The 19,326-nt window shown below is 35.3% G+C and overlaps 1 protein-coding gene across 1 annotated transcript in view; it reads right to left on the reverse strand.

Moving 5' to 3' along the window:
• grm5b (glutamate receptor, metabotropic 5b) overlaps nt 1–19,326 on the reverse strand; it is a 57,319-nt gene that overhangs the window by 29,293 nt on the left and 8,700 nt on the right. Inside the window, exon 3 of the mRNA XM_016242506.1 lies at nt 965–1,214. Coding sequence (XP_016097992.1) covers nt 965–1,214 — 250 coding nt within the window. The remainder of the gene's footprint in view (nt 1–964; nt 1,215–19,326) is intronic.

Genomic DNA, 19,326 nt, shown 5'->3' on the forward strand with positions numbered 1-19,326 from the left:
CCCAGCGACAGCCCCAAAACATTTCTGCTCTAGAGGAGATCTGCATGGAGGAATGGTCCAAATTACCAGCAACAGTGTGTGAAAACCTTGTGAAGACTTACAGAAAATGTTTGACCTCTGTCATTGCCAACAAAGGGTATATAACAAAGTATTGAGATGAAATTTTGTTATTGACCAAATACTTATTTTCCACCATAATTTGCAAATAAATTCTTTAAAAATCCTACAATGTGATTTTCTGGATTTTTTTTTCTCATTTTGTCTCTCATAGTTGAGGTATACCTATGATGAAAATTACAGGCCTCTCTCATCTTTTTAAGTGGCAGAACTTGCACAATTGGTGGCTGACTAAATACTTTTTTCCCCCACTGTATATATTAAATGTTCCTAAGAACTGATCACTGCTAGGTTCCTATGGCATCACTGCAAACCCCCCTTTTAGAGCCTTTATTTTTAAGATGCACAAAACCCTAAATTATGAAACATACCTGCAATGATGATGCTGATGAAGATAATGTAATGATGACGATGATGGTTATGAAGATGACAATGAGGATGATGATGATGATGAAAACTTCCTGTTGGTTCTCATCTTTACTGAGAAGCTGATGCTGAAAAAGTCACAAAGATTTCTTAACAGAAGTCCATACCAGGGGTATTACAGTTAAAATCATAAAAAAAATAATTTGTGTTACTTGAAATAAAAAAAATGAACTGAAATAAAATAAACTACCAAAAAAAAAAAATAATAAATAGACTTATTTCAGCTAGTTGCCAAGGCAACATTTTTCATTTAGTTTAACTTGATGTTTTAAAAGAACTAGAACTGGAATAAAAATTCATAAAAAGGATACAGACAACTAATTTATTACGGGATGGTTTTACAAATTAAATCTCCAGTCGAAGGCCAAGTAAGATCGCACTCAATTTCTCCATGTTTTTCACCATTCATTCCTCCACTGACCTGCCGACCAACAGGAACTCTCCGACGAGGTTTTGTCGTCTCATGGCCATCAGGATGTTTCGTACGGTCATGCCCTCGCAGAAACACGCCACCACGCGAGCTTTGGGCAGATACTTGCGCAGTTTGGCCAGCAGACGGTCGAAGTTCTGCTCGCCGGCGTTACTCCAGATTTTATCAGAGTGAGCGATACAAATCCCTTCCTTTCCCGCCATCTCTTTAAACGCCTCCATCCCACTCTCACCATAGTTCCCTTGGAAAAAAACAGAGAGAAATAGACATCAGTATTCAATTAACTAAAGAAATCAGTCATGAGTCATAGTATTATATTCCAAATGTTTGACACTTTTGATACTCCAACTAATCTAATGTATATATATATATATATATATATATATATATATATATATATATACACACACACACAAATCGCTAGAGAATACACTGAAAAAAATTTGGAGTAGAAAAAAATTTCACTTAGAAATTGCACAAATAATTAACCCTAACCAACCAACCCATACATTCAGAGGAAAATTATTAATTCATAAAAATGATTACGTTGCTTGCAAAAAAACAACAACTGCTTTTAATGGAGAAAGATGCTTTTAAAGATGATTTTCAATAATTATGTGTGAACAGTGATGGCTTTGAAAAAAAATGTATTTAAAAATTGCTAGTAAATTTTACAAATAATTACAAAGAAATAGCAAGTAACAAAATTATACACAAAATTTTGAAAGACTGAAATTTTCTTATAAAATGCACTTCAATAATCTAAAAAAAATCTGAGTGAAATTTGTTTCTACACCATTTTTTCATTGTAGTTATTAAAATGATTACAGACTACTTTAGTTTTTATATAAGGTTAAATATAATAATACACTCTAAAAAATTTTTTTTCAAAGTTGTTACTGGAGCACGTTTTACATTTAAATACTATTTCAGTCGTTCTACTTCAAATTTCACATTTAATTCAATGTGTTACTTGCCATTTCTTTGTAATTCTTTGTAAAATTTACTAGCATTTTTTAAATAAAAATCAATTAAAAATACAGACCAACTCAAACAAAATGTAGAAAAATATATTTAACAATCTTTTTTCCACACATCTAGAGCAGATTTCATCTGTTTGCACAGAACGTTGTGCTACAGTGTGTGAAATACTGACATTGTTTCAGACTACAGCTATATGGATTTAATAAAGTTTGCTGAGACAATATTGACTCTCTCTTTCAGTGTCTGTCTCGCTTTGTCTGATGGAGAACTTGAGGACGGAGAGGTGCAAACCAGGTAGTTTTAATCTCACACACATAAAATACACAGAGATCAACCACACACACTCATATCGACACATAAATGAAGCTGTGAAAGTGTCAGATGAGTGTGTGAGAGAATTGAGGTTCCTCAGAAAGGTTTCATCAGGTTCTGGTCTTGGTTGTTGTGGGTACATGTAAAGTCTTGTAATTAGTCTCACAGTGAGAGTAGCAGACACGAACAGATGGCAAACACACACACACACACACACACTGTTGACATAAACACACAAACAGTCTCCGTTCATAAAGAGAACACCAGCCTTCACTTCCTGTCAAAGATCATTGAACAGAGATCATGAAACGACTCACAACTAAACATTTGATTAAAAACTAATGATCTCTATTTGATGAGGACCCATAATGTCCTTCAGAACCATCACAGGGAGCTCAAAATAAAATCAAATAAAATCAAGTTAACATATACAGTGAAATATGATATTAAACAACAATAAATGACTTATAATGTAGTAAAATATTGTAAAATACTTATTTTTATAAGTGTATGAATTACTTTAATTTTTAATGGTGAAAAATTATATTAAATATCTTATATTATATTAAAATATCTACCAATGCAGTACATCTACTTTCATGGTAAACTATTGTTAAAACTGTTAACTTAAACAATGTTACCAAAACGACATCCCATATTGCCTGAAATGTTCCACTAATGATTTATCCTAAAATTCCATAAGATAAATAAAAAGACACAAATTAAAGTGCAATTTGAATCTGAAAAATGAACGTAATTATCACAGCTCGGGTCATTTGATTTTGAGAGAATTTCATGAGAAATATTTGAACTCATATTGAGATATATACATTTTGATCGCATACTCTGGTATCTTGACAAATCCAAGCAGTCTGAGATTTCTACAGACAAATATGAGTCTTTTTCTCCAAAAAAAACAGAAGCAGAAGAATCAAATAAAAGCGGCCATTTAATCTCACTGCTGTCTAGGAGAAACGATCGAGATCTCATTAGTGATTTCCTAAAGAGAACGGATGGCTAAACACCATCTAATTTATAAACCACACACACACACACACATCTCCACCTCAAAGTGCTGCACTCGCTCGGCTGGAATGTGGATAAATATTACAGCTGAAAATCGAACATCTGAACGTCAAACGCTGAGCTGCCCTTTATAACCCGAGCAGGAATGTGCGTTAGTGGAAGAGCGAGGTAACAGTTGTGTTACCTGAGTGAGTGTTGACATGGATGTGTTGTAGTGTGTTTCTCTGTAATTACAGCAGACACACTGGAGCTGGAGAGAGATGCTATCAGCACTGTCTCTCTCTCTCTCTCTCTTTCTCTGGCTGCGCTTCAGCTCTCTGGACTGAACTGTTGCAATAGGTGAAGGAATGTGTAGATCTTCATTCATTCCTCTGGATTTAAAGGGACAGTTCACCTAAAAATTACAATTCTATTATAATTTTCTACATGTTTTACAGTTTTACTGTGGAACACAAAAGATGGTATTTTGGAAAATGTCTTAAAAACTCACCTCATTTAAATGAAGTTTAATTTCAACTTTGAAGTATAATCACATTAGCCATTTTAACTCATTTTTAAATTGTGTCTAGTTGAATCTCTTACCTATATAAAATATAACTGAAATTGGTTAAATTATTTTGATGAGTTAAAAGTAATATGAAAAAATATGATGCCACGACTTATTGATTACTGTATATCATTTTTTTCAGTTATGCATTTTTCATCCATAAAATGAAAGTAAATGGGCTCCCAAACATTTTCTTTGGTGCTCCACAGGTTTGGAACAACAAGGAAAATAAATCATATAACTGAAACTTCAATTTTAGGTAAACGATCCCTTTATAACTTATGAATATCCTTCATCTGATGCCATAAACTTTACAAACTTCTTCAAATTAACAGCTACATGTTCCTCAAAAGATCTCAATGTTCAGAGGAGGAGGGTTACATTAAAAAAAGTTACTAATTAATTTCCAAAAAGGACAACATCAAGGCCACATATGCAAATGAAGACAAGCCTAGAATGCAACTAGAATGCAATTAAAACAAAAAATGCAGTGGCATCTTAGAAAAAGACAAGAATTATGATCCTGCACTGAAACAAACTGATGCAGGATTTACTTTAAAACAATTTTCACTCAGAAATCGCTAGTAAATTTCACAAACAATTACAAAGATACAGCAAATAACACTCTGAACTAAACATGAAGTTGAAATACTGAAATACTCTTTTCTAGTAAAACATGCTTCAATAATTGTTGTTTTATTCACAACTTCAAAAAAATCAACTGTTGCAATAGGTGAAGGAATGTGTAGATCTTCATTCATTCCTCTGGATTTAAAGGGACAGTTCACCTAAAAATTACAATAAAATCACTCTCAATTTGTTCGCAAACTCGTATGACTAACTTTTGTCTGTGGAGTACAAAAAGAGATGTTTTGAAGAATGTTCACGCTGCTCTTGTCAATACAAAATAGTCAATCGGGGGCGATTAACCTGAAAGAAGTAAAGCAAGCACCAAAAGGAACTATGACTATATGCATCTGTCTAATGTCATATGATGAGTGTTGATGAGGAACAGAGAAGAACAAAAGTCATACCAGTTTGGAACGACATGAGCATGAGTAAATGATGACATGTTATTTATTCTGAGTTTAAGGGGCCGTTCACATATCGCGTCTTTTGTGCGCTCAAGTTCGTTATTTCAAATGTAGGCGCGCGTCTGTGCCACATCGAGATAAAAACATTTAAACTTTTCTGCCGCAAGCGCACCGCGGGTCATGTGACAAAAACCAACCAATCAGCTTCATCCTTTCCCGTAACAACATTGAAAGCTCAGCCAAGATGAAGGAACAGCTGATCGTAGCTGTACAGGGATAGCCATTTTTAAATACATTTAGTAGCAGAGCTACTTGCAAGCGGTTTTTAGTGCTGCAAATCCATTTACCCTTTGCTGAAACTTCCGCGTCTTCATGGAGAGCGCAGGTCATGGTTGCTTAGCAACGGCAGACGCCTCCGGAGCGCAAGCGCCCGAACGCTTTGGAAAAAAGCAGAAAGCGGCGCACCGAGCATTTTCCACACGTTTTTAGGCTCGACATGTGAACGGCCCCTTACATGTCTTATAATGACTGACATGTTGAATGCTGTTGAAACATGTGAAACGTCTAGTATATTGACACAAAACTTATTGTAAACTCCTCCGTGACTCATTATTATAACAATGTTCTGTGACTGTTATTGAAATATGGCACCAAATAAAATTTTATAAAAAATTTTAAAAACTTTGACAAAAAAAGAAAAAATGCCACCATAAAATAAATGTTAATTGGTTGTTAATTGACTTACCATATGCAATGAAAATTATTTAACAAAACATATAATTTTTGTATAAAATACTGTATTTATTTATTTTTACTGTTTGTAATATATTTATTTTTTATTACTTTATATTTAACAATAAAAATTTAAACTACAGCAAAAACATTCATCTCATAAGAAACTCTTCCATGACTAATTTCTTCAGAACATTCTGAAACTGTTATTGAAAAATGGCACCACCAAAATAAAATAATAACAGACAAGGAATGTAAAAATGCTACCATAAAAGAAATGTTAATAGGTTACCTTTAAGCTGACTTACAACATGTAGAGCAAACTATAATTTTATTTAACAAAAGATAATTTATATTATCTACAAATGCACAACATCTCATAACAAACTCCTCCACGTTTCTTAACATTTTGTGACTTATTGAAGGATGGCACCAACAACACTGAAAAATGCTGGTGTACAAACAGTTTTCGCTCAGAAATGGCTAGAAATTGCTCATGTATAAGAGACAGATGCTGTTATCTGCAAAAGGTCTTTCTCCGCCCGTTACATTATGTGAAGTATTTGCACTAAATCAAATTGAGTATCCAACGGCATCAAATGATAAACATTCTTCCCCGCGCCACGCCGTCTGAAAAATGTCCCGTGGTGATATCATCAGAAATCCATCTCTTAGAAACGCATTTCCCCCTCAGCTTTACGCTCCCACTATCATTTCCATGATTTAACCGCGTACTACATCAAAATCCTACGAGCATTTTTGGTTTGAGAGGAATCTAGCGCTGATACCTCAACACACACATACACACACGTGAGCAGATGGCACATACATGTCCGTCTCCACAGGAAACACACGGAATAGTGATGGAGAATCTCTCCTCACTGGATTACTGTACATGTCCTACTCTGTGATTATGCTAATGAGATTCAAACTGGAGAACTGTGTTGGATTACATCATAATCATAATCACAGAACCCCTCCTCTGCCGTTGGCTATTAGCTGGCTTGAGTGATTGACAGGTAGAAGAGACTCAGTCAATAGTTTGCACTGGTTTGCACACGTCATTTACCGGCACTACTGTATGTGGGTTCTGGAAGCACATTCCCATTATGTTTTTCATAGGGATTTCAAAAAAGTCAAAGTCTTCAGTCAAACCAACCAGCTCAGAATTAATCACAATATTACAACATTTGATAAAACAAACAAACAAAAGCATTAAAAGACTCACACAAGGATAACAATCGGAAATCAGCTACACTGTGTAGTCCTTAAAAGGTAAACAGCTTAACAAACCTATAAAATAATGTGAGAATTATTAAATAAAATACTAAAAACACAACATTTTTAGGAGAAAGCTTGCACAGTTAGAACGTTTGGCGTCAGTACTTTTATTTTTATTTTTTTTGAAGAAATAAAAGCAAGGGTGCATTCAATTCAAAAGTGACAGTAAAGACATTTATAAAGTTACTAAAGATATTTATTTTCGAATAAATGCTGTTCTTTTGAACTTTCTAGTCATCAAAGAATCCTGAATTAAGACGTATCATGGCTTCCACAAACATATGAGGCAGCACAACTGTTTTCAACATTAATAATAATCATAAATGTGTCTCGAGCAGCAAATCAGCATATTAGAATGATTTCTGAAGAACATGTGACACTGAAGACTGGAGTAATGATGCTGAAAATATAGCTTTGAACCACAGAAATAAATTATATTTTAATATAAATTACAATAGAAAAGGCTTATTTAAAATTGTAATAATATTTCACAATATTACTGATTTTACTGTATTTTTGATCAAATAAATGCAGCCTTGGTGAGCAGAAGAGACTTCTTTCAAAAACATAAAAAAAGTCTTACTGACCCCAAACTTTTTGAACTTCTAGAAGACTCTGTGAGAAGCCCTAACATTGTCTTCTACCTGCCTGGATGTCAGTCTCTAAACTCAGAGGAGCGTCCCGTTGCTGTCATGACAGATGCAGCCTGTGGACCTGAAGATGTCCAGCTGTTTTCATCAGCACAGATGTGTGTGGAGCCCTCGGCTGATGTTCAGGACTGAGGACTTGTGTGCCTCGTCTAGTCAAGTCACATTGGATTCTATAGCACTTTATACAATACCGATTGTTTCAAAGTAGCTTCACAGCAATAAACAGGAAAATACCAGGGTAAATGCTGCAAAATTCTTCAATTATGAAACAAATTCAATTTCAGCTGAAGATGTCACTTCAGTGTTGAATCAATAACAGTGGCGATGTTGCAGAGTTCATCAATTACAAAACAAAATGTCTAGTCTCATGTATCCCAAATGCTTGACTATTCACAAAAAATCTGGCACATATTGCAACTTATTCTGGCCAAGAATCGCCTACTTAGATAGCAAGAGACCGCCTGACTGACCATAGTTAAAACTCAAATAAATCTGAAACGGCATGTTCTGTCATTATTTAATCACCCTAATGTCATTCCAAACCTATTCGACTTTCTTTTTTCTGTGGAACACAAAAGATGATATTTTGAAAAATGTCTCAAAAACTTACCTCAATTAAATGAAGTTTCATTTCAACTTTGAAGTATAATCACATTAGCCATTTTAACTCATTTTTAAATTGTGTCTAGTTGAATCTCTTACCTATATAAAATATAACTGAAATTGGTTAAATTATTTTGATGAGTTAAAAGTAATATGAAAAAATATGATGCCACGACTTATTGATTACTGTATATCATTTTTTTCAGTTATGCATTTTTCATCCATAAAATGAAAGTAAATGGGCTCCCAAACATTTTCTTTGGTGCTCCACAGGTTTGGAACAACAAGGAAAATAAATCATATAACTGAAACTTCAATTTTAGGTAAACGATCCCTTTATAACTTATGAATATCCTTCATCTGATGCCATAAACTTTACAAACTTCTTCAAATTAACAGCTACATGTTCCTCAAAAGATCTCAATGTTCAGAGGAGGAGGGTTACATTAAAAAAAGTTACTAATTCATTTCCAAAAAGGACAACATCAAGGCCACATATGCAAATGAAGACAAGCCTAGAATGCAATTAAAACAAAAAATGCAGTGGCATCTTAGAAAAAGACAAGAATTATGATCCTGCACTGAAACAAACTGATGCAGGATTTACTTTAAAACAATTTTCACTCAGAAATCGCTAGTAAATTTCACAAACAACTACAAAGATACAGCAAATAACACTCTGAACTAAACATGAAGTTGAAATACTGAAATACTCTTTTCTAGTAAAACATGCTTCAATAATCTTTGTTTTATTCACAACTTCAAAAAAAGTTTTTTCACTTTTTTCACAGTGTGTGTATTTTTCCAAAATGCACCGGTATCATGATTTATTTATCTCAATTTAACTGTATATGCAAATGAGATGAACAGAAAGACACTGTTAGAAGGAAAACCTCATAATTCATTATTGGCTATTTTTTTAGCATGTCTAAGACTGTACAGCAAGACAAAAGGAGTATGACAAACATCTGAAGGAGCAATGGCAGATGGTGAAGTTGGCAAAATTAATGAGAAATAGAAATGCAGAATAAAATCAGGATACACCCACACACACACCATCGCTCTCATCTGTTCTTCTCTTGAATTAAAGGGATGGTTATTTAACAGCGGTGAAAAAGCGTCTCTCCACTTTGATTCATTTCCGCTGAATTTCCATACAAAAGTGACCTCGTTCATTTTATCTGACCACTGAACAGCAGCTAAAAGGCATAAAAGAGAGAGATGGAGAGCGAGACTGGGCAAATTTCCAGTTCATTCTGAATGGGTGTAACTCAGGTCAATGCTACCGGAGACGGCTGTATTTTTAATAAAGCCGAGAGATTTCCTCATAGCCTAATAAAATCGGTGCAGACTCAAACAACAAGCATCCTGAAATCCTGACAGTTTGATCTGCGCATGTTATTTTGATTTAGTGTGATATTTAGACATCATGGTTAATTGCCGTGGCGAATACACAGAGAAGATGTGTTCCTATGTGTGTGTGAATCCATTAGATGACTTTTAAAGGAAAAGTTCACCAAAAAATGAACATTCTGTTATAATTTACTCACCCTCATGTTTTTCTACATGTGTGACCTTCTTTCTCTTGGGGAGAAGTTTCACACCGTTCTTTTTCAAGCAATCAAAATGAATGGGGACGGACCAAAAAAGCACCATAAAATATAAAATGATTACTTAAGACTGCTGCACTGTACTGCAAACCAAACGCAATAGTTTAGTGAGATAAACATACGAGTCATTGCTTATTGCATCTTTAAAATGTAAAGATAAATGACATCTGTTATAGCTTTCTTTGCATGACCTACAAAAGACGGAAAATTTTTGCAGGACAAAACCAAGAAATGAGTTGCATTTTAGCACTCTTGGTTCCTTCATACTGAAGTTAATGGGTTTTTCGAATGGGTTTTTGGTTTAATGCTTGAAAGGAGGTCTGTGTTTAACACAGGCTCAACATATTCTACAGCATAAAATGCATCAGTCAAACCCCCTTGTGATTTTTTTATGATTTATATCATTTTTTACAGTGATGCATTTTTCGTCCATAAAATGACACAAAAAACAACAAGCTCAAACTCAACAACAAGCGTCCTGAATGGCTGACAATTTGATCTGCGCATGTTATTTTGATTTGGTGTGACATTTAGACATCATGGTTAATTGCCGTGGCGAATACACAGAGAGGACGAATCCATTAGATGACTTTTAAAGGAAAAGTTCACCAAAAAATGAACATTCTGTTATAATTTACTCAGCCTCATGTTTTTCCACACGTGTGACCTTCTTTCTCTTGGGGAGAAGTTTCACACCGTTCTTTTTCAGGCAATCAAAATGAATGGGGACGGACCAAAAAAGCATGTAAAATATCATAAAATTACTACTTATGACATGCTGCACTGTACTGCAAACCAAATGCAATAGTGCTTAGTGAGGAGAACAAGCCACTGCTTGCTGCATCTTTAAAACTTCTCTATATAAGCAAGACAAAAAATATCACCATACTTCCCCAGTTGATTGATTATACCTTAAAAATCACAAACAGCTTTTGCATTAAAAGATTTGAAATGTTATGTTTAAATATGCAAATGAAGTGTCATCTAATGAGATGCACAGATTTGCATTCATTTCTAGAACAAATATCTTAACACTGGATGAAGCCATTTGTTGACATATTAGAGTCGGCTTTAACATTTCTCGTTTTATCACTCCATAAATCGGAAAATACTGTCAACAGCTAGAAAAAAAAAAGATCTATCTATCTATCTATCTATCTATCTATCTATCTGTCTATCTGTCTGTCTGTCTTTCTTTCTTTCTTCCGTCTGTCTGTCTGTCTGTCTGTCTGTCTATCTATCTATCTATCTATCTATCTATCTATCTTATAGATATACAATTTTAAAGTATTATTAAAGTATTAAATGTTGCAAATCCATCTGTAAAAACCTCCAGAATATGGATAGGAATAACCATTTTTGCCTGTAGTGTCTCGCCATTAATGACCTCTGTAATAGCTCATCTCTTTGCATGACCTACAACAGAAGGATGTGTTTTTGTAGGCCAAAACCTAGAAATTAGGTGAATTTTAGCCCCTCCAGTTCCTTCGTCCTGAAGTCTATCAGGATTTTTGAACAGGTTTTTAATTAAATGACTGAAATATTGTCTCTCACTGTGATGCATTCAAAATCTGGCCATCATCTCTCTAAACGTTGGTTTTAAATGATTTTCAGTCCTCTTACATTCTTGAATAACTAGTCGCCTCCCTTAAAACTGCTGAGGACAACAGCCGAGTGCAAAGACTCTATCCTGTCCAATTCAAAACCTAAGATTGTACTCAAACGACACAACATTTCAATCTAATTTAAATAACCTCAGGTGAAGCTTCACAGCAACTCGTGGAAAGTCCCAAACGCTTTGCTTTCACTTCTTTTATGGAAAGAGAAATTATAAATGTCTTCAGAGAAAATAAAGACAATCTGATGACCACAGTATTGCTAAAAATGACATGCAGGAAAATATAATCTAGAAATATGTGCCTGAAAACCAACATAAAATCAAAATTGCCCCTGTTTACATTTTTAGAACAAGTTTCTGGTTCTCAGTCCACATTATAATTACTATTATATAAAATACTTTTGTAATCTTTTAGCAAAATATAAATAACTACACTGTAAAAATTATTATAAATTTTTTTTTAAGTTGTAAAAACAGATTATCAGAGTAAGACTCTTTCAGTCTTTAATGTAATCTACTTAATCTACGTCAGCGGATTGGTCGAGCGTTGTGACGTCACAAATATGATTGACAGCCATATAGTCCAATGATCATGAACCTGAGAATAGTTTAAAGAGACAGTGGCAAAATAAACACACAGGGGAGAAAGAGAGAAAAACTAAACAAAATACACAAAACACATGTGGAACATAACACAGTCTAAATTTTCACATTTCATTCAGAGTGTTACTTATGGAAGGTCATTTCCTCCAGTCAATAAAAAAAGGCAATTGTGAATTTTTATCTCACAATTATGACGTTTTTTCCTTTTTTCCTCAAGCTTCCATAGTTATTTGTTGTTTCTGGTTGAGAAAATGAGCAATTTCTTTGATTTAAAGTGATAAAATGTGATAGTAAAGACTTGAAATAGAATGCTTATATATATATATATATATATATATATATACTGTATATAAGAGAAATAATTTGCACTACTGAAAGGCCATGCAGGCTAATCAAGTGCTATTGTTTTTATTGAATATACATTTTCACTTTAAAATAAAATGTATTGTGAAGTAAAATGGTTTGCCAATGTTGTTTTATGTTGGCTTTACAGAGACAATTTTGCAAAGTCATCACCATGCTGCATGTTTAATCTTTTCATTGAGCAAGTTTTCAGCATTTAATCCCATCTTTTTCTAAAAAGTCTTTGCACTTTTCTGATCCAAAATCTCTAAAAGCATGCGTAGCCACCCGCCACCATTTAACACCGGCCTCAGAAAATCAAATGAGAGAAATTAACCATGGCTGAAATTAGAGCTGGCTTGAGAACGGATGAGTCTGGACCCCGACGGCGGGGGGATCATGAAGTCACCGGACGGCCAGAGAGATCAGAATAGATGTTTGTACAATAATGTCAGAGAGCATCAGCAGCGTTAGGATGACAGTAAACGGCCCGCACCGGATCAGGGTGTGAGACACATTTTCTCAATCCCATGAGGCTTTGAGATGATCAGTGATTCCTTTTGCCATTTCTAAGGAATAAACTGCAACTAAAAGGGTTTGTGCTGTTTGTGTAAGGAGCCTAACAACATGAAATCTAAATTGACCTGATTTTCTTACTTAATAAATGTCCCTACCCATATTGTGAGTGATTCATCAGTGCACATTACTCCAAATCAAAACATTGCTTTTATGAAAATATAATAACTTTCTCTGCCTCCGAAACTAATTTTCTGTTCTGCTGATGTAATCAAGGCCACATGGGTGGGACGAATAATATTAAGCCAACTTGATTTTACTGTGCAAAAATTGCAGCCATGACACTGGTCACCAGGGCATTGCTATACAGTTGCTAAGGTGTTTTGTGTGGTTGCCAGGGCGTTGCTAATTGGTTGCGTTCTGGACAACGTCCTAAGTCTCTATTATGTCAAAATACATATATTTATACATGTATATATTTCCTAACAAGATGAAATGCAAGAAGTGTCTGCTGCACGGAAAACAAAGCCACATTTACATTAGAAAGGATGTAATACTTGAAAAATTCCACCCCGTTTGCAGAAATTTAAACTAACGGTGAAAACAACATGGTAATGATATAAAGACGACTAACAGATTCACAAATCTCCTGAAAGGTGAAGAGTGCAATTCCAGGGCCACATGCATCACCAGGCCGTTTGCTAAAATAACTGTTTTAAAACAGGTTTCCTATACTGCCATTGGGCAGATAAACAGATAGTCCCACCCCTAACTCTCGATATTGGTCTATTGGTTGAGTCAAATTAGCTGTTTTTTGCCTGGCCGAGATGTTTATAAAAACATATCAAGGTTTTGAGATAATTGTCGCTGCATATTAAACTGATGACACACTTAACCTTTAATTATTTATACATACAGAAATACATAAAGGAAAAATCCTGTAGATGATCCCATCAGAAAAAGTTTAGGTCATGTTTCAATACTGAGAATGATAAAATATAAATAAAATATAATAAAATAAATAAATAAACTAAATACAATTTTATCAATATTTTGACTAATATTCTAAAATTAATGATTACTTATAAATAAATAAAAATATTATAAAATACATTTTATATATATAAATATATATAAACATATATATATACATCTTGAAAGGTGATTTCATATATTATATATATTGTTATACTGTTATATATACATTTTATTTGTCAGTAAATTTAATTCAGAATGATTATATAATATAATATACATGTAGATAATTGTTATTATTATTATTATTATCAGATTTTATAATTCTCATTACTGTAAATCTATGTTTTGCATTACGATAAGAAATTAGGGAGAAATTTTGTGCAAAAAACAAAAAACGAAGTCTTAAAAATAGGCTTAATTTTCTTAAATGTCTTTTTAGTCCTAAGTCTCTATTATGTCAAAATACATATATTTATACATGTATATATTTCCTAACAAGATGAAATGCAAGAAATTCTATTCTATCTTATGCATTAGATGAAAATGTTCAGAGTACAGCCAGACGAAACCCATGTCATCATGTGAAAACATGTGCAAAACAGCACAGACTGAAGACTCCAGATGTCACCTGTCTGTTTATATAACAGGAAGTGTCTGCTGCACGGAAAACAAAGCCACATTTACATTAGAAAGGATGTAATACTTGAAAAATTCCACCCCCGTTTGCAGAAATTTAAACTAACGGTGAAAATAACATGGTAATGATATAAAGACGACTAACAGATTCACAAATCTCCTGAAAGGTGAAGAGTGCAATTCCAGGGCCACATGCATCACCAGGCCGTTTGCTAAAATAACTGTTTTAAAACAGGTTTCCTATACTGCCATTGGGCAGATAAACAGATAGTCCCGCCCCTAACTCTCGATATTGGTCTATTGGTTGAGTCAAATTAGCTGTTTTTTGCCTGGCCGAGATGTTTATAAAAACATATCAAGGTTTTGAGATAATTGTCGCTGCATATTAAACTGATGACACACTTAACCTTTAATTATTTATACATACAGAAATACATAAAGAAAAAATCCTGTAGATGATCCCATCAGAAAAAGTTTAGGTCATGTTTTACCCTAAAATGTATATATACACGTATGTAAAACATATATATATACATCTTGAAAGGTGATTTCATATATTATATATATTGTTATACTGTTATATATACATTTTATTTGTCAGTAAATTTAATTCAGAATGATTATATAGTATAATATACATGTAGATAATTGTTATTATTATTATTATTATCAGATTTTATAATTCTCATTACTGTAAATATATGTTTTGCATTACGATAAGAAATTAGGGAGAAATTGTGTGCAAAAAACAAAAAACGAAGTCTTAAAAATAGGCTTAATTTTCTTAAATGTCTTTTTTCTTTAAGATATCAGTTCTTATTTGTTTTCTTTTGATTTTGGGGTGAAATATGACCCAGACATGTTTTTGCAAGATTCCCCCTCTAAGAGACAGACTGAATTCAATCCAATTGGCATCACAGACACAAAAAAAACTATTATTAGCCAGTGCAACTAAACAAGGCAGGACTGTATGTTTTTGAGTGGCAGCAGTTCCTTTTGTGCTTTGACTGGAGTCTGTTATGCAGCACTGCGTGTGTCGCTGAGAAAAGGTTGTGAGACTGTGCTCCTCGTAAAGATTCCTGTGGCTTGTTAAGGGCACATTCTGTGCCTTGTTAAGCCAGTTGTGTTCCTGTGCTCATCAGCGCTACTGGCTGATAGAAACGACGCAAACGCAGCTCACATCAAAACCCCGCTTTTATTCGTGCCTGTCTCTCTCGCTCACTCCATCCACCCACGCAGCTCAGAGTTTACAATTTAAATGAAAAGGACAGAGAGTGAAAGAAGGTAGAGAGGTTGCCATGGAGAATATGCCGGTTTGTCATTAATAATCATTCAAAATATTCTCATTCACACTGAAGTCTGAGTAACAAAGAGACGCATCTCTCCTAAAGGACCTGCGATATCCAGCGCATAAGCAATTCTTGCAGGTGTGTCGTAGTGTGTGTGTGTGTGTGTGTGTGTGTGTGTGTGTGTGTGTGAATGCACCGTCTCCCAAATGCAGGCAAGCAGGTAAAGGGATGGAAATAAAAGAAACAGATCGAGACTAGTCGAGAGAGCAGGCCAGTGTCACGGTGAAACCCTCGCTGTAGCGCTTACTCTTCAAAACCAGAACCAAAACATCTCAACGTGACAGCTTTACTAACCTCACTTCAGATGATTCCATAACACCTCACTTATCTTCTGATGTTACTTGCTCAGCAATGGATCCTCTGCAGTGAATGGGTGCCATCAGAATGAGAGTCCAAACAGCTGATAAAAACATCACAATAATCCACAAGTAATTCACACCACTCCAGTCCATCAGTTCACATCTGGAGAAGACAAAAGGTGCGTGCTTGTAAGAAACAAATCTAGGAGTCCACAACCCATAATAACGCTTCCTTCAGTGAAAAAGTCCATCACCTGTTGTCCTCTTGAATCATAATTTACACACACATTTGTTTAGAGCTTTTTTGGTTTGTAAACAGTGCTTGATCTGTGCAGATTCCTCCCCTGATTCAGACGAGATGACTTTTTCACTGTAGAAAGCAATACTATGGATAGAGGACTCATATTTTAGCTGGAAGCAATGGTGTAAAGTTAAAACACCTTGATTGATTCGTTTCTTACAAACACGCAATGTTTGGCTTCACAAGACATTTAATTGATGGACTGGAGTGGTGTGGATTACTTGTGGATTATTGGGCCGTATTTTAACGATCTAAGCGCATGGTCTAAAGCGCAGAGCGCAAGTACACTTAGGACGTGTCCGAATACATTTTTGATAGTTTAACCACGGGAAAAAGGTCAGTGTACCAGGCACATGGTCAAAAAGGGTTGTACCTATTCTCTTAATGAGTCATGGGTGAGTTTTGGGCATAACGTGCAATAAACCAATCAGAGTCTCATCTCCCATTCCCTTTAAAAGCCAGTTGTACTCGCGCCATGGCGGATTCGCTGTTTTACATGGCAGAATTTGCAAGAGCAAAGACTAAACGTTTCTCCAGAGAGGAAAGGTTCTGCTCGTGCGCAAGGTTAAAAAGCGCAAGAGGACCATCTACAAGGCACAATAATAATCTTTGACATTGTAATCCTTTCATTTTGAATATTTGGCATGTTTGTGTGCTGCTGCACGTCCCTGTGTGTGTAATAAGCAGAGTGTTCACCCGTCAATAGCCATGTGCCAACAATGCACCTGAACACACCTCATTTTCAGACCAGCACGCCCATGGCCGCACAAATGGGCGCAAATGCATTTGCTGTTTAAACAACATGGTGCAGGATGTGAAAATGATAACTGCGTTAGGCTGAAACTGGCAAAAATCACTTGCGCTTGGCATCGCATTGCACCGGGTGTATGATAGGACCCATTGTGTTTATCAGCTGTTTGGACTCTCATTCTGACGGCACCCATTCACTGCAGAGGATCCATTGGTGAGCAAGTGATGCAATGCTACATTTCTACAAATCTGATGAAGAAACAAACTAGTAAACTCATCTGCTCACAAGTTGCTTTTACAGTTTATAATTGCGCTCTTGCAAACTATTATGACTCAAACTTTTAAAGGAAAATGTTTTAAAGACTGAAAGAGATGTTGAAGCTTAATGATGGGAATGTTGAAGTCATGCAATCGTGGTGTAGTTAATTTATAGCCTAGACTTCAAAATTCATGAACATTATCAAAATTCATGAACATTATAACGATGAACGAAATGTGTAAGAATCAACTTTTGTTAGTCACAGAGCTAATTCTCTGCAATAATCCAAAAGACAATGGAAAAATCCTACTGGGTTTTTGTCGAGGGATCCAGATTGATGATCATTTATGGGTTGGCCTACAAAAATATCACCACTACAGCACTTTATGATGTTATGGTTCAAAATTAAACATTTGTTTTAGTGATAATTTACCCAAAAAGGAATATTCCGTCATTATTTACTCTCCTTCAAATTATTCCAAACCTGTGGCTTTCTTCTGTAGAACAGAAACAAAACAACAAAATTAGAGCCCATTCTGTGTTCCACAGTAGAAAGGAATGACACAAGGGTGAGTTTTTTTTGGCTGAACTATCTCTTTAAAAACAAAAGTTCCATTTAGAACCATGACATCATTGGAGAACCTTTCAAAATTCCACTACGAACATTTTTGAGTACACTATCATTTTAAGACTAAGCATGTGTGATGAGCTCCTTAGATCTCCTCAAGCTGAATTTATTCTATTTCTCTTTCTGCTCTTCTCCAATGTTCTTCTCCTAATCGTGCTATTTGGCTTTCTCTCCGTTACGGCCGTCTCTCACTCACCTGCCCCCATCTCCGACTCTCTTCCAGCACTCGCCTCATGCCACTTTTTTCTGCTTTTAAATTCCACCCAATTTAGTTAAACTAATCTCACTTCCATCCTTCAATCGCTCTCTCCACAGCTGCTTATTCCTGAGCGGAGACGAGAGAGACGTATGAGATGCGCAGACAGAGAGAGAGACGGATGCAAGCGTGGGAAGAGAGCTGAAGTCCTTGAGATCTTAAGTGAAGGTTACACTCCACCAGATTCTGACACACACACACACACACACACACACAATTACAAACACACACACATTCTGTACTGAATGATGATTATGAACACAATGGCTTCATTTACCATGACTACTGTGTGTGCTTTCCCAGCATGCTTTGCAGAAGAGATGGCCATAACTATGTCTGATGTTAGTGATGCCAAATGTCATTGGCATCCTGTAACAGATCAAACGTGTCAAATTTTAATATGTGCCTATTCAAATGACAAAAATGAGATTTGAAAGCTATCAGCTACTGAGAGCTGTTCAGTCTGTTTCATACACTAAAATACTGTATGACTTTAGACAACTTGGAATATGTTGCATGGTTCATATGGACCAATTTTTGGTGTTTTTTAATGGTGTAATTTTTGGGAGATTTACAGTCCCTAGTCACCATTCATTCACACTGTGAACATTTTTTTTAACTGACTTGTTGTTGTTTTTTTGTTGCACTGAAAAATGAAAGTTACACAGGTTTGGAACAAACTGAGGGATAATTAACACAAATAATGAATATTTTTTCAGTCTGTGAATCTTTGTTATATTTTATTTGTCCATTCATTAACAGGTATGTCGGGGTGAAGATCTTCTTGTCCATTGCTGTGTGTGTGTGTGTGTGTTTACCAGTTCAGTTTTACACTGTCTGCCATCTTAATTAAGTCTGGGACACATTCCAGGTCCTCAGCTTTGGGGACCAGTCAGTAAAAGTGCTTACAACTCTGAACCACATACACACACAAACACACTCTTGAGTCTCAGAGATCAGACATGGAGTGGGGGGTGGGTGTTTCTGGAGCCGTGGAATACAGTGGGATGAAAGGAGAGCGAGTGGAGTGGGGGGAAGG

The sequence above is a fragment of the Sinocyclocheilus grahami genome, unplaced genomic scaffold (genome assembly GCF_001515645.1).
Source record: "Sinocyclocheilus grahami isolate Dianchi unplaced genomic scaffold, SAMN03320097.WGS_v1.1 scaffold661.1, whole genome shotgun sequence".
In the NCBI taxonomy this organism is placed as follows: domain Eukaryota; kingdom Metazoa; phylum Chordata; class Actinopteri; order Cypriniformes; family Cyprinidae; genus Sinocyclocheilus; species Sinocyclocheilus grahami.